This window comes from Balaenoptera borealis (genome assembly GCF_965194805.1).
Source record: "Balaenoptera borealis genome assembly, chromosome: 14".
In the NCBI taxonomy this organism is placed as follows: domain Eukaryota; kingdom Metazoa; phylum Chordata; class Mammalia; order Artiodactyla; family Balaenopteridae; genus Balaenoptera; species Balaenoptera borealis.
The window spans coordinates 79919-100655 of NC_138875.1; the positions used below are offsets into that span (position 1 = coordinate 79919).

The 20737-nt window shown below is 43.3% G+C and overlaps 1 protein-coding gene across 6 annotated transcripts; it reads left to right on the plus strand.

Annotated features, from left to right (window-relative positions):
• The first annotated feature begins 6512 nt into the window (after positions 1 to 6512).
• On the plus strand, positions 6513 to 18731 carry TXNL4A (thioredoxin like 4A). 6 transcript variants are annotated; one of them, XM_082355657.1, is made up of 4 exons: positions 6514 to 6634; positions 6912 to 7080; positions 14262 to 14365; positions 18312 to 18731. In XM_082355657.1, the coding sequence occupies exons 2-4, from the start codon at positions 6928 to 6930 to the stop codon at positions 18481 to 18483; spliced, it is 429 nt and encodes a 142-aa protein (XP_082211783.1). In that variant the 5' UTR covers positions 6514 to 6634; positions 6912 to 6927; the 3' UTR covers positions 18484 to 18731. The 6 variants fall into 6 exon arrangements, with proteins under 6 accessions (XP_082211785.1, XP_082211783.1, XP_082211784.1 ...); XM_082355658.1 differs by having other exon boundaries at positions 6593 to 6682; XM_082355659.1 differs by lacking the exon at positions 14262 to 14365 and having other exon boundaries at positions 6513 to 6634.
• The last annotated feature ends 2006 nt before the right edge of the window (positions 18732 to 20737 follow it).

Sequence of the window (20737 nt, forward strand, 5' to 3'; positions counted from 1 at the left end):
ACTCTGATGGCTCTCAAATTTTTATCTCCAGCCCAGAACTCCTCTCTGGCAGCTTTCATTACGCTGATGCTAGTCTCCCTACTTCCCTCTCTTCAAGTACTCCCTTTGCAATCCTTTCTCCTGTACATGGCAGCCTAGATGCCTGAAGGACATATAAATCTGACATGTTAATACCCAGCTTAAAGCCCCTTGGCAGCTCGCCTTGTTCATATGGTAAAGTACAAAATCCTAAGCACAGAGGTCCCATTATCTGGCCTGTCCACCCAGCAAACCACTTGTGTGCTCTGGTCATTTCAGCTGCACATTGCCCTAAACTGCCGTGCTCCTGGCACTGGACTTGTTCCCTAGCTGCCTGGACTGGACCCCAGCTCTTCCCCTAGTCCTCACTCATCTAGCAGGTCCCCATTTAAGCGTAATATCCTTAAGGAAGCCTTTCCTGAACTCCTTAAACTAAGTGTGTTCCTGCTAAATGTTCTCGTAATACCCTAAACTCTTTACCTGTAGGACTTTGTTGTGACTCCAAATTCAGTGTACGATCTTCTGTGTAATGTCAGGCCTTCTGCTAGACTACACTCCATGAGGGCAGGGACTCAGTCTTGTTATTGTTCTATTTCTTGATAACAGCACCTGATATCCTGTCTGGCACATGTACATGCTCAATAAATACCTGTTGAAAAACGAAAGAATAAAATACAAATACGGGAGGAAAGCTTCTTAGAACTGTTTGGAAAGTCTAGACTGAAAGAGGACATAGAGTTTTACTATTCTATCTCAAGATCATAAAAAACTCTTGAGAAAGCATCGCCTTGCAAAAGTGAATACTACCTGCCACGAAAGATTATTTGGAGTTTTATTACCAACCAGCTACCTAGCCAGAGGGCCTCTATTGAATTTGGTCCAGCAAGAAGAATTCACAAATTGCCAGAATCCCAGCTGTGTTCAGTTGGAAGTAAATATAATGAAAAAATTAGAATTTGATAAAACTGGCCTTAACTTTTAAATTAAATACACATGTTATAAATACACAATGTTATAAAATATACATGTTATGCAAACAGCAATAAAATGAGCCCCTGGTTATATACCACCAAACTTAAGAAATATACCATTACCACTACTTTTGAATTTCCCTGTGCCACTCCCTGCTGCTCCAGATATAACTCCGATCTTGAATTTTATGATATAGATAGATAGATAGAAAATTTGCCTAAATAATATATTGTCTGGTTTGGCATATTTTTGCATTTTATGTTAATGGAATTATACCTTATGTAGTCTTTGGTAACCTGCTTTTTTTCTAAGCTTGTCAGTATGTGAGATTCATCCCCGTTTATACATGGAGGTGTAGTCATTCATCTTTACAGCTATATAATATCAATAAGTACACCTCAGTTTATCTATTTTTCTGCAGTTGGATATTTGCATTGCTCTTAGGGTAAGTAAGGTTGAGCACTGGCCACTTTCAAAGAGAGCACACTGTATAAATTTGAGGGTTTCTCCCAAGAGTTCAACTCTGGTCCCTTTAGCAGGCCTGGATGTAGAAATTTCTTCACCTAAGCATACAGTCCTGGGTGACAGGGTCTTTTGCCTCCTGACCATTTCCCACCCAAAGTGAGGGGTTCTTTTAGAACTCCTTTGCTTGGCTTGAGGCAGGATGGAAGCATCCCTCTCTTTCCCAAAGAGAAGAGAATGAGAATGGGACTGTACATCACTCCACAACTTCCTCCAAAGAAACGATGTCACAATTTTTCCCTAACACATTTTCTTACCTCCTCTTCCATATCCTCAAGAGTGATGGACAAAGAGTGTTTAAACTATTCTCTCCTCTGCAGAATCTGGAAAAAGCTGGTCTGCCTTCTTTACTTGGAATATGGCATTTTAAATCATTTAATCTTCAATTTGGGGCCTCTGCTGAAATTTGAGAGGAAAATCTCACTGTAACATTGTCTTACATATGACTTAAAACATTTCTTCTTTTAAAAATGCAAATCCCTCTAGAAAAGTTATAAGCCTCTCCAGTGATTTTTTTATTAGTAACAATTAGTTCAGTCAAATTGCCTTCTTCTCAACTTAACTCAAGCCAGTTGCTCTGCAGGAATGGGCACTCTGTCTGGACATGTGTATCCTTTCCCAGTTAGGAGACACAGGGACATCTTCCACCAAACATCTGTCTTGCTCTTACTTGAGAATACGAGACTGCATTATTTAATGCTTATGTTTAGTCATTTTTTTAAATGAAGAGTTCAAATGGAAGTAGAAATGCGGAGTCTTGGTCAAATAATCGATTTTTCTCGGCTGGGCTGGTGACTTTTCAACTCATTCTTTGAGGCCACTATTATCAAAATCAGACAAAGATACCACAAGAAAACTACAGACCAATATCCCTTGTGAGTTACAGTATTCAATAAAATACTAGCAAACCAAATCCAGCGACATATTTTGAAAAGTTACTGTGACCAAATAGGATTTATCCTAGGAATGCAAGATTGGTTTAACATACAGAAATCAATGTGGTACACCATATTAAGAGAATAAAGGACAAAACTCACATGATCATCTCAATAAATGCACTAGAAAAAGCATCTGACAAAACCTAACAACCTTTCATGATTAAAAAAAAACAAACAAAAAAAACAAAACACTCAACAAAGTAGGAATAGAAGAGAATTTCCTTAACCTCATAAAGGGCATCTGTGAAAAGCCCACAATAAATATCCTACTTAACAGTGAAAGTCTGAATGCTTCCCCCACTTGGATCAGGAACAAGACAAAATGTCTGCTCTTGCCACTTCTATTCAACATTGTACTGAATGTTTTAGGGCAGTTAGACAAAGAAAAAATAAAAAGCATCCAGATTGGAAGGGAAGAAGTAAACTGTCCCTGTTTGCAAATCATATGATCTTATATATAGAAAATCCCAAGGAATCCACTAAAAAACTATTCAAAATAATAAATGATCCAGCAAGGTTGCAGACTACAAGATCACTATACAAAACTCAATTGTATTTTGTGATATACAGAAATATCAAATCACTATGTTGTGCACCAGGAACTAACATAGTGTTGTAGGTCAATTATACTTCAAAAAACAAACAAAAAATTCATGGAAAAACAGATAAGATTTGTGGTTACCAGTGGTGGGGGGTTGGGGGAGGGAGAATTGTAAGAAGGTGGTCGGAAGGTACAAACTTCCAGTTATAAGTACTAGAGATGTAATGTACAACATGATTAATATAATTAATACTGCTTTATATTATGTATGAAAGTTGTTAAGAGTATAAATCCTAAGAGTTCTCATCACAAGGAAAAAGTATTTTTTCTTTTTCTTTTCTTTTGCATCTACACTACACTTATTGTGATAATCATTTCATGATGTACATAAGTCAAACATTATGCTGTACACCTTAAACTTACACAGTGCTATATGTCAATTACATCTCAATAAAACTTGGAGAAAAAACAAAATAAAAACAAATGAAAAAAATCGATTCTCTTTTGCAGTCTCCGTATTACTATATTTATTCAGTGTGATAACATAGATTTGTAAAATCTACAAGCATGCAAATATCACTTTCCATATACATTCAAAGATCTTCAAACTGACGTCTACCTAATAGATTCTTAGGAGTAACTGCATTTCTTCACTCTCTTCACAAACCAAGCTGAATGCTCAAGCGGCTCCCCATACATCTGTGCATTTTTGCTGTCACCAATTGGATTATATGTGATCGAATTTAATCCCAAACCAGTTTATGCAAATTTTGTGGATTATTGAAGTTACATAATTTAAATGTCCCATAAAACTACGAAGTATGAGCACAAAAGGCATAGAATGCTTATATCTATGACGACTAAGTTATATGCTTTAGAAAGGCAATAAAGATGAGTAACTAAAAATTTCCATTGAATTATGTGTGGTTGATACAACTGTAAAAGACTCAAAAAATAAAATAAAAATAAAAAATGATTCTTCCCTCCCCCCACAAAAATCTATTCTATTTCTATACACTGATTATGAATAATCTGAAAATATTTAAAATAACAATTCCATTTAAATAGCATCAAATGGAATAAAATATTTAGGAATAAAATTAATAAAAAGGGCAAGACATGAATACTGGAAACTATAAAAGTCATAAAAATTAAAGAAGGCCTAAATAAATGGAAAGACATCCCATATCCATGGATTAGAAGACTTAATAGTGTTAAGATGGCAATACTCCCTAAATTGGTGTACAGATTCAACACAATTCTTATCGAAATCCCAGATGCTTTTTTTTTTTTTTTTTTTGGCAGAAACTGACAAACTAATCCTAAAGATCATACGGAAATGCAAGGGACCCAGAATGGCCAAATCAATCTTGACAAGGAACAAAGTCGGAGGACTTACACTTCCTGATTTCAAAACTTATCACGAAGCTACACTAATCAAGACAGTGTGGTACTGACATAAGGCTAGACATATAGATCAATGGAATTGAATTGAGACTACAGAAATAAATCCTTATATTTAAAGTCAATTGATTTTCAACAAGGAAGCCAAGTCAGTTTGATGGGGAAAGAAAACTCTTTCCAATAAATGGCGCTGGGACACCTGGATATCCACATACAAAAGAACAGAGCTGTCAATCCCTGGTGGGGGAACTAAGATCCCACAAGCCGTGTGGCACCGCCAAAACAAAACAAAAAACCAAAAGAATAGAGTTGGACACCTACCTAACACCATACATAAAAATTTATTCACAATGATCATAGACCTAAAAGTAAGGGTTAAAACTTTAAAAGTCTAAGAAGAAAAGAGGAATAAATATTCATGATCTTGAGTTAGGCAATGGTTTCTCAGACACGGTACCAAAAGCACAAGCAACAAAGGGAAAAACAGATACCTTGGACTTAATCAAAATTTAAAAGTTTTATGCTGCAAATGATACCAATAAAAAGTGAAAAGTCAATTCATAAAATGGGAGGAAATATTTTCATATCATATATCTGATGAGGAATTTCTATCCAGAATATATAAAGAACTCTTCCAACTCAATAATAAAAAGACAACTAATCCATTTTTAAGTGGCCAAAGGAGATGAATAGACATTTCTCCAAATTGCCAATAAGTACATTAAAAGATGCTCTATATCTCTAGCCACTAGGGAAATGCAAGTCAAAACCATAATAAGACATCACTTCACAACTACCAGGATATCATTGTAAAAAAACAAAAACAAAAACACACAAATAACAAGAGTAGACAAAGATGTGGAGAAATCCAACCCCACCACATTGCAGTTGGAAATGTAAAACGGTATAGCCGCTTTTAAATACAGTTTGGCAATATCTCAAAACAGTAAACATCATTATCACATGATTCAACCACGCCACCTGCATACCCAAGAGAAATGAAGACTTAAAATCCATGCAAAAACTTGTACCCAAATGTTCATAGCAGCATTTTTCGTAACAGCCAAAGAGTGGAAACAACCCTGATGTCAATTAACTGATGGAGAGATAAAATACAATATATCCAAACAATAGATTAATCAGCAACAAAAAGGAACCAAGTGCAGTTGACCCTTCAACCACGACCCTCTGTGAAGCCAGAAATCCACGCAAAATTTTCCAGTTGGCCCTTCATATCCGCGGTTCCCCATCTGCAGATTTAACCAACTGCAGATCATGTAGTACACATAGTACATGTGTAAGTTCAAACCCCTGTTGCTCAAGCGTCAAGTGTGCTGATGCCTGCTACAGTGTGGGTGAACCTTGAGAGTATTAGGCTAAGTGAACGAAGTCAGTCACAAAAGACTACATACTTATGCTTCCATTTACGTGAAATGTCTAGGATACATTAGTAGCTGACAAAAGCCAAAGGGATGGGAGGAGTATGGTACTGACTGCTAATGAGTACAGGATTTGGGGTGATGAAAATTTTCCATGATCAGACTGTACCGTTCCACAACTCTGGGAAAACCCATCTTATTTGAAATGGGGGAATCACTTTATGGCATGTGAATAATACCTCAACAAAGCTTTTTAACAAAAGAAGTATTTGGAGTGGTGATGGCTGTACAAGGATGTCAACGATGCCACTGAACTATACGGCTAAAATGGTAAATTTTATATTATATATATTTTACCACGATAAAAAATGTTTAGAAATACTTACTAATTTAAATAAATTATTTGGGCGCATGTGAGTCTTACCAGGACTCCTCTGTTAATTACTTGCTTTTGACGAGTAAAGCAACTGTGTTTACATCTGGAAAGCGTGACCGCCAAAATGATTAATTTGGGGGACTTCGTCTGGGGGTAAACGGGGACGAGCCCTTCCTCAGCGATGCCATCCTCTCCGTCCACCCCGGGGTCCCGGCGGGCCGGTCCGTCCGCCCCGGGCCCCGGTGGCACCGTAGGAGCTCAGACTCCGATGGACTGACCGGAGAGGGAGCAGGTCTGGACCAGCCCTATCCAGCCGAACCGCCTCGGAGCCGCTCACGATAAGGACCTCCCAGCCACGCCCATCACTGCGGCGCCCACTTGGCCCCCAGGCCCCGGCCCGGGGCGCGCGCACGCACTCGCCGGCGCGCACGCACTGCGGGCGCGCGTCCACGCCCGGAAGGACCGCTGAGCCGCAGGGCCCAGTGTGCGTGCCGGGCCGAGGGCCGGAGCGGGCGGCGAGGGAGGCGTGGGTGTACGGCCCCAGGGGTCCCTTCGCCCTGGGTTCTGGGCCGCGGGGCGGAGGCGATCCGTTGGTGGGGTCGGGGTCCGGGGACGAGGCGGACGCGGGCCTGGCCTTCCCGGCAGCGCACCGACTGCCCCGCGGGTGAGGCCCCGTGGGGTGGGGTCTCCGTGGGGTGGGGGGCCCCGTGGGTGCGCCGCGCTGGAGCCGGGAGGAGCTGGCCGGTGGTTCCCTCCCGCAGACCCGTCGGCCCCAAGATGTCGTACATGCTCCCGCACCTACACAATGGCTGGCAAGTGGATCAGGCCATCCTCTCGGAAGAAGACCGCGTGGTCGTCATTCGGTTTGGACACGACTGGGACCCTACTTGTATGAAGATGGACGAGGTTCTGTACAGCATAGCTGAAAAGGTAACGCAGCCCCGCCTCCCAACGCGTCCCGCCTTCGGTTTGGTCATTTCATCATGCTGGATGGCTTTGCCGGTAAGATTTAAAAGTGCGGCACGTTCACCGGTGAAAGAGAAGCAGTAGGATTCACAAACGGACAGTCTTCCCTTGGGATGTGAGGATGGGCTCCCTGAAATTGGTCAGAATAGCTTATGTTCTTTTCTGGGAGAATTTTCCATAGATTTTCAAATTTTTAAGAAGTTCATGATCTCTCCCCCCTAAAGAAGTTCATAATTCCTATTAACTTACAGGGGTTTTAACTGAGAGGGTGTTTTCAAAAATTTACATCTGTAGTGCCCAGAGCAAAACACATTTGCAGACTTTGGCAGGAGCGTAGGAATACGCTTAGTTTAGTTTAGTTTAGTTTGAATAGCTTAGTTTAAAAGGATTGTCCTTTTTTTGGTACCATGTTTATTTGTTGCGTTTATAAAGCAGAACATTTATGTTGATAGCATAGTAAATCCCGTTCTTTTTCTTTGGATCGGTTCTTTACCCCACCTGTGCTCTTTTAAGTGACTCGATTTATAGCTTAGAGTGACTGAAATGCAGGAAACATTGGGAGAAAGTAGAACTATACTTGTTAGAGCTAATTTTCCTAATTCTTAAATTTAGTACACTGGATTGTCTGTGGCCTTTGTTTGCTGACAATAAAGTGCAATTGTAGGGCACTGTTGAATAACCAGGACTTAATTCTTTTTCTATAATTGTCTCATAGGGATTCTAAGATAACTTTAATTTAGATTTTTGCAGGTGTAGCAATAGGGCAAAAGGCAAAAGGATGTTAATAAAATATTTAACTTATTAATATTCCATAATAATTTGAGAGGTTATTCATTTTAATGAAGAGTAAAAGTAAGAAACATTGAAGCCATCTTTTCTTTCACAGGAGTAGGATATGCTAATATGGGCTGGGTTAAAATAATGCCTTTGAGTAAAGAGTAACAGGTGTAAGGATATATTTTGTATTTAGGAAAGGAAAAATTATCTGACCTGCCATCGGTAATTTTCACTATCTCCTATTTGGTGGGACAGGCAGAGTTGGGGGAGGTGGCCTTGTGAACATTAGGGACTGTCCTTCTGTGTCTGTCAGCATAAGTATCGCTTGGAATACTTACCAAAGTGCATCTCAGAGATCCTGATTCTACAGGTATGGGGCGAGGTCCAGAAAGGGCTTTTTAAAGAAGCTCCCCAGGGAATTCTAACATGACTTTCAGAATCCCCTCTTCTTCCTCTTGGGCGCCAAGACATTGAGGGAGCTTGAGGAGGTGCCTGGGGAACTCAGGAGGGCAGGATTCTCCCCCAGGGGTCCTCCCAGTCCCGTCAGAGGTCAAGAGTGAGGTGGTGCCAGGAAGTCGTGTCTGCGTGGCTTAAGCTGCAGTAGTCAAGGGCAGAGACTGCAGACTGCAGTGAAGATGGACAAAGAGACGGTTCAATGAGCGAATCACTGCTGTGTTGACCCTGAAGTAACTTCGGTGTGTGTTCTGGATTCTGCCTTGCAGGTGGCGCATGAGCACCAGGGGCTGTCCAGACCCGGTTGCCCCCAGCACGAGGCTAGGATGGCAGAGGCGCGAGGGTTGTTTGCTCTTCATATCTGAGCAAAACGCAGCGAGGTGCTCTTAGCTAGGAGGCAGATTTTGTGTCAGTGTAAGTTTTTAGGGACTTTTACCGGAACTGTTCTTTTCTAATCCCTATATATCAGTCAGAGACCAAATCGCTGTAGTACTAGCAGACGTGCTCTCTTGGTACAGTTTAACTGGGCTCACTTTGAGTGCTTTTCTTTGGTCTTTTAAGTTCTTCCATTTCTTTTGTCCAAAACTTGGATTTCTATTTTAATAAACTTTCAATACTATATTATAGTATAGTTATTCAGAATGCAAGCTTGAAATGCATTACAAGACTATTAATGTTTTATTTTCTACTTAGTATAAGGGCAGAATATGAGTTTATAATTCTGGAAGCCCTTATCGGGGAAGCGCAACAGGAATTTTTGAAATTTAAGGTTTTAGTATAAAGAACAATTTAACTGTCTATCTCCCTCTGCAGAAACGGCAGATAATGGGGGATCTTCCTCGTCTTGTTGCGAGCCCTGTTTGGATACCCCAGCTGTTTTAAAGTGAGTAAGAGTCCCAGTGCTGAGGCTGGCCTTGACCGCACTGTCCCTCCTGGAACGGGGCTCACCGACTCGCTGCTTGGTAGCTCCAGCCCCGCCGCATGCTGCGCTCGTTTTGAGCTGTACGGAAAACATAGAGATATGTTTAAAGATTTGACAGATGCCTGGAGTTTGGTAGAGTGATAACCAAAATAAAGGTTCCTGTTTAGTGGGTGATTTTACGCACAGCTCCAAAGTGAGACTATTTTGTGTACTTCTGAGCTGTCTTGCCATCTTGTAGGAACGCACTTTGCCGCAGCTCACTGTTTCTAAATCCCATTATCTTTAAGAATAAGTGGGATGTTTAATTTTTTTGGTCTGTTTAAAAAGCTCATACAGATAGAGTTTAAAATATGCAAAACCTCAGTGATACTATCTCATAGCCATACGTGCTAATTAGATTGTACATAAGGTAAATGTATTCATGGAACTACTTAGGAATGACTTCGGGGGTCATTCTTAAGCATGAGATAAAGTAGGTTGAATCAGCAGAAATTTATGCTCAAAAGAGGAATCTCATAGGAACCAACAGCCAATCAGGGCAAACAGTAATTTGAGAAAATGAAGTTATCATGCAGTTTTTTGATGGCTTTGAAGTGAACTATCTAAAAATGTAAAAATTGACACTTCAGAAATACATAGTGCCAACTGACAGTCAGGAACTTTTTTTCCAGAATTTTAGGTGGGTTCTTAGCTAGTGGAGGAGCTCTGTACAGGAGGCGGAAGGGTGGCTGGCAGCACCGACGGCCTTCAGCCTTGGTGATTTGCACGAGTTACATTAACCTGGAGGCACCTGGCGGCACGCGGGACCACTGAACTGCGTAATCACTGACTTGCTGAAGAAGCAGCCTGCTTGTAAAATGTGTGGCAGCAGGGTTGGAAAGGATAGTTACTATTTTAGACAATCAAAAGAACATACACTAGAAAACAACTTGATAATAGAAGGGAAATTTGTACATCTGGTTCTTGATTTAAAAAAAAATACTCTTCAACAGCTGGTTAACATTACTGCAAATATAGTGGGCAAAATATTATTGTAGATACTGTAGACTCCTGCAGGTCAGTTTAAAGTACCATTTAAAAAGGTTAAGACCCCTGTGGATAAATGGGCACAGAACTGGAAAAAACGAGGGAATTCCAACGGTTAAATAAACTTCAAAGAAGCGCACGTTAAAATAGTGTACTGTCATTTTTCAGGTGTATCAAAGGTCTAACTCTTAGGGCGTATGTTGAAAGCCGATCTAACACTCAGGCAGAAGTGAAGCTGGTACCGCCCCTGGGAAGCAGCTCGGCATTGGGTGAAGAGCCCGAAGGACAGCCATGCCTTAGGCTCCCTGAGGCTGTTGCTGCGATTGGTAGCAAAGCTGCAAAGAACCGCGATGCCCCGTGAAGGGGGAGCAGCTTATGACCGTAATCTCCAGCGTGTGGCACGTGGGCCAGTCACGGTGATAGGCGGGAAATGGACTCCCTGTGTGGTCCTCACGGCAGCTCCCCGAGGCAGGTGCCACAAAGTAGTTTGTCCGGGCTCAGAAATGGGGCGTTAGGATTTAAAGTGGAGCATCTTCTCCCCTGGATGGGATATTATTTGACCATTAAAAATGATTTCCTAAGAGCTTTATTTAATGACATGGGGAAACATTGGTTAATGACATTAGCTGGAGAAAAGCAGAATGTATGCAGTTTTCTCACAAGAGAACATGTGGGTCTGGGGAAAGGGAAACATTTACTTTTCATTTTAAAGCACTTATATACTATTGATTTTATTTGACTGTCATATACTTTTTTTTTTTTTTTTTTTTTGGCCGGGCTGCGTGGCTGTGTGATTTTAGTTCCCCAACCAGGGATTGAACTCAGGCCCTGGCAGTGAAAGCGCCAAGTCCTAACCACTGGACCGCCAGGGAATTTCCTGATTGTCATGTACGTTTAAATTATATAACTTGTTTTAAAAACACTGGGCTGGAAACAAAGCAGTGATGTTTCCATTCCATTTCTATGTTTTCAAAATGGACATGTTTTAAATGGAGAAAAGATCATAGACACCTAGCTTATTTCAGTTTTATATAAAAAATACACAAGGGTTATAGTTAATTGCAGATTCATTAATTGATGTGAAACATTCTGGAGAGATAGTTCAGCCCATGTAGAAAGCATCATGATAGAATCCGTGCAACCCCCTTTAGGAGAAGCTCTTCCAGAGGAGGGAAGCTGGGAGGGTCACAGAATGAGAGAAAGGCCAGCTGGTGCTGTGGGCCTTCTCCTCCCAGAGCTGCAGGCGCTGGAGGGCCCATCAGGGCACCTCCTCTAAGGAAGAAGCGGGACCAGACCATCTCTTAATGCAGGTCTGTTAGAACTCAGGATTAGGTAATTAAGGCCATAGTGACAATAATATATTTCCTGAATTTTGAAATATAAGTTTATTTCTAAAGTTCATTCTTTCAATAAATATCTCAGGTGTGGTTCCCGACCTTGTGAGGCTTCACGTTGACCATGATGTGATTTATGTGGAGGGGAAGAGAAAATGAAATCCTGTAGTGTCAGTTGTTTTTTGCTTCTGAATGAGCTACGGTTTTCTTAACTCATCACTGAAGGCAAAAGAAAATAAGGCCTTTTTAGAAAGTCTCACATAAAAACCAGCGTTTACAGTGTGAAAATTATATGACATTGAGTTGGGATAGTTGAATGTCCTTATACATGAACTAGTTGAGATATATTCTAGTAACTTTTAAGAGAATGTGGTTTCTCCGGTCAATTTCTGCTTTAACTTGGAGATTCGGAGGTTCTAGGAACCAGAACCAATTGGCTTTCGTTGGATTGAAGGGTGTCTGGGACTCTTGTTGGATTGTCATTTTATGCTTTAGGAGGCAGATGTGTGTGTGTGTGTGTGTGTGTGTGTTTGGTTACACTGTGATGTATCTATCTTTTTAATTATAATATCTGTTTTATTATGTGGGAAGAAATAAAATATGTCTGCTTAGTGAAATTGGATGTGGGCAGAACCTTAAAAACCAGCGGGGCAACTTTTGCCAGGAAGCAGTTCCGCCAGCGCGTGGCTGTGCTTGCCCGGTCCTCCGCCTCGGTGGCCCCTGCGGCCACGTGAACACGTGGTGCTCGGCTCCCTCTCTCCGCCTCCTGCAGGTGTGTTCTCCCCTTTCACCAGGAAAGGGCCATGTGGGGTGGCTGGGAGAGACACCTGTTCTTCCCCTACCCCAGCACCGAGGTCTGTCCGCAGAAGGAGTGCCCACTAAATGTAAACTTCCTTCCCTCCTTTTTCTGGGTGATGGTGGTTTAAATTTCCGTGTTAAATACTTCTTCACATTCCCAAGTAAAGGGGAGAGGGCAGTGAACTCCTCTGTACCTATTGCAATCACCAATATTTTGTCAGTCTTGTACCGTTTAACCCCTCAAACACTTTTCGTGCTGAAGTATTGAAAGCAAATCCCAACTACCATATTATTTCATCTGTAAACTACAGTTAGGTTTTTAGAGTTAGTTTTATATGAAGAAACGTTGTGCATTTTCTATGAATTTCCGGGGGCTGCTGTAGCAAAGCACCACAAACCGGGCAGATTAAAACAACAGGAATTTATTATCTCACAGCCTGGAGGTCAGAAGTCCGGAATCGAGGTGTCAGCAGGGCCGTGCTCCCTCTGAGACCCTCAAGGGAGAACCCCCTCTTGTTTCTTCCAGCTCCTGGCGTCTTCCACGATCTGTGGCACTCCTTGGCTTATAGGTGTGCATGACTCCAATCCTCCGTGTTCATGTGGCTTCTCCCTTGGTGTGTTCTCACATGGCCCTTTTCCTATAGGAACACCAGTCAGATTGGATTAGGGGTCAGACTCTAGTATGACCTCGTTTGCCCTTCACTCCTGAGCTCTGCAGGCACCCTTTTTCCAGATCAGGTCACATTCTGAGTACTGGGGGTCAGGACTTCAGTATATCTTCTTGTGGGGTGAAAGGACATAATTCAACCCATAATATAAATTGGTATAAGCTTTCTAAAAGGCATTGAGACAGTATTTATAAGGAGCCTTTAAAATGTCATGTCTTTTGTTCTAAAGATTCTATTTTAGGTGTTTATCCTTAGGAAATAATGAAGTATGTATATGAATTTAAGGGTAATAATGTTCACATGTGAATAATTGATATCAATGAAAATCTGAATTATTTATATTCATGAAAAGTTGAAGAAAATAACAGAAGAAGGGTAAAAATAATGGCATCCACTTGGTGAACTGTTATGTAGCCATAAAATTCTGTTTTTGTTTTTCTCTTATGTAAAGTATGTGATTCATACAAGAGGATGCTCACAGTGAAAGCAGGACGCAAAATCTTGTAGTGTGATCACTCTATGGTCACGTTTTGTTAAAAGAGTATAAACATATATACCAGAAAAAATGGGAAAGAATATAGTAAAAGTATATTCTCAGCAGTCAGCTCTGGGTGTTGGGGTTGAAGGTTGTTTTATTTACAGTTTTCTGGGTTTTCCAGATGTTCTCTGATGAGCTTGCAGCTGCGGAAGAGATTAAAGAACCTTAGTTACCTGCAGTGTGATTTGGGGTGTTAGGTCGTTAGTCTGTGCAAGCGTCCAGACCTCAGTAAGAGGGGAGTGTGTGTCTGAGTTCCAAAGGCATGTTTTAAAGCAGTTGTTTAACGTGTGTAATTCAGTATTTGTGAAAGTACGAATTGGAAAAGTTCATATAGATTATTACTAGATTAGCGTGAATAATGTATCTGTGGACATTTTCTTTAGGATTCTCATAACTTGCTGTTCTGAAAAACATTAAATGAGATGTTAATGGACAGTTGCTCAGGACCCTGATCCTCTTGAAGTAATTTCCTACATGGCAGCTCTACTGGGAAAAAATGTTGCAGAGTCAGTTTGAAAATTGTCCTGTTATACACAAATTCTTCTGTTTTTGTTTTTGAATGTGCTTTTACAGAATAAAAAGTTGATTTGTTATTTTAGTTTTTTTCCCCCAATCTCCTTTACTTTTAGGTTAAAAATTTCGCAGTTATTTATCTTGTGGATATTACAGAAGTACCTGACTTCAACAAAATGTATGAATTATACGATCCGTGCACTGTCATGTTTTTCTTCAGGTATGTTCTCTTATCTTAAAGTTGTTGTTTAAATTGAATAGATGGTCTGGAAGTCTAATGCAATCAAGATATCTTTAGATTCTTTTATTTAGGAGGAAGTCGGTTATGTAGTCATATCATAATATAGTTTGTATCACCAGCAATCAATCTTTTAAATAATTTTCAAAGTAACAATTCCAGTTTTAGCATTTACTCAGTAACAAATTACCCTTTTGAAATAACTGCCCAGGAACCTAGGGGAAGTGTTATTAAATGGAAGATGTTCTTACTGAAATTTAAGATACCTTTACATTTAATCTGTTGATGAAAAATGTCTTTAAAATAACTCACTTTTTAAATGTATCAATGACTCTATTTAGCATCCTTTTGTGATATCCAAGAGGAAAACCTGTACTTAATTACTTTGCTTATAAATACAAAGTCTTGTAAAAAATCTTTTATCAGCTGAAAGATTCTGTTGTGTACCCTAGTCAGTCAGTCATTGGCTCAAGGAATAGACTTTCCCTAATCGCCTTAAATTAATTTGTACCCATGATTGACAGGCTTTGCATGAAAGGAAAACACGGTACTGGTTAGGTACACAAGAGTCTGATGCAGATGCAAATACCTTTGATGGTATTTATATAATAAAGTTAAGTAACATCATGAGTGAAAAAAAAATTCCGTTGTGGAAGTTTAATTTGGAAAGAAATCACCATTTGATACTGTTTTTACTTGTCAAAATTTCGTACTGTTTATTGTTACTACAAAAGTTAGTAAGTAGCAATATGAACATTAGGCCATACTGCAGAAGCAGAGCTCCCTAATGGTCGAGGAAGGTCTGGGTGGAGTGTGCAGGGTGTGTATTCGGTTTCTATTTTCTGTAACAAACTTGGTGGCTGAAAACGACACCATTTATGAGCTCAAGGTCTGTAGGGCAGAGTCCAGGCAGGCTCAGTGGGTTCTGCCTCGGGGTCTCACAAGGCCGGAGCCGCGGGCTGGGCTGTCATGTAGGCAGTTGGTCAGGGAAGAATCCACTTGGCTCACGGGGGCTGTGGGCTGGATCCATCTCCCGGTGACTGGGGGTCTGAGGTCTGTTTCCGCCGGGGCCCCTCTCTGCTCCTAGAGGCCCCTCTGTCTTCGAAGGCCTGAGCAGTGAGTTGAGTCCTTTTCGTATAGCTGCTCCAACTTCCTGTTCTGCTTTCAGAGGGCACTTGTGATTGGATTAGACTCACCCAATAATCCAGGAGAGTCTCTTTATTTTAAAATCAACTGATGAGTAACCTTAGGGACACGTGCGGAATTCCCTTTGCAGTGTAGTGTAACTGATCAGAGGCGTGGTGTCTCATGTAGCACAGCCCCAGGGTTTGGGGCAGGAAACAGCAGGGGCTATTTTAGCGTTTTGCCTACTGCAGCCTGCCCTCCGGCTCCCAAAGAGTCATATCCCTCCCATGTGCAAAACTGGGTGTGGATGAGGCTTCTCAGGCGACCCATTAAGCACAGCTCCCGGACACAGCTCCTTATCTGTGGCCCCCTCTCCAGGACGCAGTGTGGGACGGGCATAGGAAACGATTTGGGTTCACCGGGGGGCGTCAGGGTTGGGAAGGGGGCTCTGATGCAGCGCTGGGATCATACTCCTGGCCCAGTGCCTGCCCCTGGGAGGGTTCTACCCAGTTTTTTCTGCCTTGTTTATGAAAGGCGTTTGCAGCTGGTTCATTTTTAACCTGCTTGCTGCCGGCAGCATTTTGGGTTGCATCAACTCCTCTCACTGCGTGCTCTGTCCCTCTCAGCCTGAGCAAGTCGGGTTTCTGTCCTGGGCACCGGGGCTGCCCTCTGCCCGATGGCTGCTTCCTGGGGGAAGATCCTGTCCTGTGACTGAACATTCTGACTTTTAGGTCTTTTCTAGGTTTCAGCAGAAGGTGGTGTGGCCTCTGTGTCCACAGTTCAGCAACCGTTTCTGGATTTCAGCATCTTTTGCTATCTGGAGAGGCTGAGAAATCTTGTGGGTTAACGGATCTTACTCCAGTTTGTCTCCCTCCTTTTACCATAAGCAGCACGAAACCAGGCGGCACCTTCAAGACGTTGCTTACGTGTCCTCGGCTGGGGTCCGTGCTCATGACTTTGGAGCGGCACAGACTCTCTGCCACTGGGCAGCAAGGATCCCTTTCCTCCACTCCCCGAAACGCGTCCCCACCTCCTTCCAAGCCCACGTTTCCACTAACAGGCTGTTTAAGGCAATCCCGGCCTTCTCTGCCGCGCTCCTCACGTTTTCCCAGAGCCCTCCAGGTGGGCCGTGGGCACCGCACTGTGTAGGGCCCACCTGGGCGGCTGCCCTGATGGGGAAGGAGGTTGCAGAAAGGAGTCGAGTGGCTCTGTGGCCATCGTGTGTTTTGATAGTTTAGGACTGATGCTGCACTTGGAAAAGGGGACAAAACCCTCTACTGTTTCTGCGACCCAGGATTCCAGGTTTCTAAGACAAGTAGTAACAGTATTTTAATTAATTTATTCATCAAGGATATATACGTATAGAGTCCTGCTGGCTTTTGTGTCTAGTGCTGGGACATTAAGTCAGATAAGACAGGGTTCCTCCTATCACAGACCGTCATCTGATGGCGACAGCTGAGTAAATTAGCACAGGGAACCAGGGAGATGCAAGGGGACAGACGATAAAGGGGTTCCCAGGCCCAGTTGCAACGTGTGTGTGTGTGCGCGTGTGTGCAGGCTTCCCTACGCCAACAGGCGATTCTTGGACACCCTGCTGGTGGGATCTAGAAGTCACCTTCATTAACAAACTCACTGTGACAGAAAGGGTGCTTATGCACCTGTTTCACCTTTATGGCCCTAAAGTGTCTTCAGGAACTGAGGACTAGAGTCCAAATATCCCATCACTCTTATTGCAGGAAATTCCGAAGGTTTTGGCAGCTGTGAGCCAGGATCTGTGGGTGAAGACCAAATACATATGAGAAATATGTTCTTCTGAGTGACCAAGTATATATTTTTCCTATAAATCACAGTATTGCAACAGGTATTTACAGAGGCACAGACACTGAGTGCAACAGGGTGATGGGAGTGCTCAAAGGCTGCTGGATAAGGTTGGCATGAGCACGTGCATCCCAGCAGGGGCGAGCGCAGGCAGGGCCACAGGGCAGCGCACGCCGCCCGTTTGGGGACCTGCAAGGGTGAGGGGGGACGGACAGCTGAGGGCTGGGGAGTGGCGGGTGCCGAGGGGAGAGCGGGGCGGGGCCCAGATGCCCGGTTTCCTGGGCCAGTGTGTGGACTTGGAAGGTTCCTGGAAGTGAGTGTTTGCAGCAAGAGAGAAGCATCAGGTCTGCCTTTTGGAAGCTCGCCCTGGCTGAAAGGAGGCCACGCTGTGACCTCAGGGTGGATGGGGCACGCACCACGGAACAGCAGCGGGGGGCCAGACGCACAACCTTGCAGAAACAGGAAGCTAAATTGATAAAAGTCAGTGCAGCTGGTACAACACGCGTTAATGTCTTTATTTTATACAGTGCACGTATAAATTCATTTCAGAAAGAAGCGTCTTGAAAGCTCAGTCTACGAAGAATTATAGAAATGCAGAACATCATATTTATCTCACAATTAGTATGGCTTTCAATAAAATTTACACCAAGTGTTCACAAGAACACCGTGACAAATGCATACATTGCTTTTTTCAGGTAAATTAGTGCAGCCCTCTGGAAAACAGGTTGTCTTTCCAGGTGACTGAAGCTGTGTCCTTTGGCCTTGACTGCCCTGTGGGTTGTTGGTCTTAGGGAGTGCAGAGCACGAGGAAGGAGCTGTGTGTTTCTTTAAGCAGCGTTTAGGTGGTTTCCAGCCTGCTGAACAGTGGTGGACGCTCTTGATTGTGTGTGTCCTTGTTCACGGTGGGAGATACAGGTATGTTTTTCATGGGATTCTGTTTCAGAAGGACTTTCACGAGCATCGACCCCCTTTCCCCAACCTACAGGAACAAGCACATCATGATCGACCTGGGCACCGGCAACAACAACAAGATCAACTGGGCCATGGAAGACAAGCAGGAGATGATCGACATCATCGAGACGGTGTACCGGGGGGCCCGGAAGGGTCGCGGCCTGGTCGTGTCCCCGAAGGACTACTCCACCAAGTACAGATACTGAGCCCTCGCCCAGCCCTGGTGCACGCGGTGCCGCGGAGTCGTTCTCACGTGGAGATATTTTCAACTATTTAAAGCCTTTGAGAAAGCGTTTGGGGAAGTACACATAGCTCAAGGAGCTGGAGGGTTTTGCAGTGAGGGTGGCATTGCCCCAACTTTCGGTCTGCCTGGTCCTTGTATTTTTGTATCAGCAAATATCTGTAAATATCTAGCTGAAATAAATAAAATACATGGTGATGGGAACAGTCAAAATCATTTATTTCTTATGAAAATGACTGTACAGATTAGCGATTTTGGTAGTCAAGAATTAACTCTTCACTGGTGAGTGAGGGTCAGGTGTGGGTCCCATGGGGCTGCTGTGTTTTGCACACTTGTCAGTGAGAGTCTGTCTGAGTTTCCTGGGTCTCCTGTAATTAGGGCCCTCAGACTGGTGACTTGACACAGTTCTGGAGGCTGGGGTCAGACCCACGTGTCGGCAGGGCTGGTCCTCCGGGGCCTGACGGGGAGTCTGTGCCTAGCCCCCTGCTGGCCCTGCTGGCTTCTGGCATCTTCGGCATCCCTTGGCTGGTGATGCTTCGCCCCAGTTCCAGCCTTCGTCTTCACGCGGTGTTCTCCCCGTGTGCGTGTCTGTGTGCAAGCATCCCCACTGGGTGGGGGCCACCCTGCTCCGGCATGACCTCATCTCGACTAGTTACACCTGCAACAGCCCCGTCTCTAGAAAGGGCACATTCTGAGGTCCTGGCGTGAGGATTCCCAACATGCAAACTTTCAGGGGGCACAATTCGACCCACAGCAGAACCAAAGGCTTGAGTTCAGGAAAAGGGAAAAATCATCTTTTATTCTTCTGGTTATGAAAACAGTACAATAAAATAATGATTTTTGGATTCCCTTTAAATATAAAAAGAGGTGTTTCTCATTCCTCCTAAGATTGTATCTAACGCACTTAAATGCATCGTATTTTCCATAGCAACCATGACCCTTCAATCCGTGCAGCTGGTTTCCTTATCACAATCTCAGGTTTCTCTCCTGAGTCTCATCCCAGCAGCGTGTTGTTGGTTGGGATCTTCACGGGCACATCTCAGGGCACACAGCCTCTGAGGTGAAAGGGGGCATACGGCGTGGAGGCAGCCCAGGGCCCGTGGGGGGCACACCCTGGAGCCCCTGCCAGTTTCACAGCCAGGCTCTGTCGTTACTGAGGACCTTGGGCGAGTGGCCCCCAGAGCTCCGTTTCCTCCCGTGTGAAGGGGGTGATGGTGTCTGCTGTCCGACGTGTGCTACACGCAGATCAATTAGAACAGTGCCTGGTGGGCCCTCCGTGGTGTGAAAACACCCACTGCCTCCTCAGATTGACTCATTGTTGAAACATGAGGAGTACATACCAAAGAATGACATCAACAAATACAAAAAAAAGCTACACGCTCACACGAAGGAGTGTACTTTTAAATGGATACAAAATTCAAATGTAAATCTGCAGTTTAATATCTCTAGCTTTAGTTTTCCCATTTACAATATAGTATAATACCATATCAAATGAGGTGCTAATGAAAAAAGTCAACGTGACCCCGAGTACCTGGCGTATAAGAGACATTCAATAATATACTTCCGGGACTTCCCTGGTGGCACAGTGCTTAAGAATACACCTGCCAATGCAGGGGACATGGGTTCGAGCCCTGGTCCGGGAAGATCCCACATGCCCTGGAGCAACTAAGCCCATGTGTCACAACTACTGAGCCTGCGCACCTGGAGCCCGTGCTCTGCAACAAGAGAAGCCACTGCAATGAGAAGCCTGCGCACCGCAACAAAGAGTAGCCCCTGCTCGCGGCAACTAGAGAAAGCCTGCGTGCAGCAACGAAGACCCAACGCAGCCACAAATAAATAAATTTATTTTAAAAAATTATAATAATAATATACTTCCGACACTTACTCAAAACAAATACTGTAGCCAGTAATCACCCGAAAAGATGCTCACCGTCATTAGTCTCTGAGGGAATGCAAAGCAAAACCAGGAGATGCCACTTCACACCCACTAGAATGGGTGTGCATAGATTCAAAGGTCACTTATTGCAAGTGTTGACAAGGATGTGGAGAAATTGGACCCTCATACACTGCTGGTGGGAAGGTAAAGTAGTGTAGTCACTTTGGAAAACAGTTTGGCAGTTCCTCAAAGAGTAAAATGTAGAATTACCATTTGACCCATCGGTGTCACTCCTAGGTATATATCTCAGAGAATCGAACATGTATGCCCACACAGAAAGTTG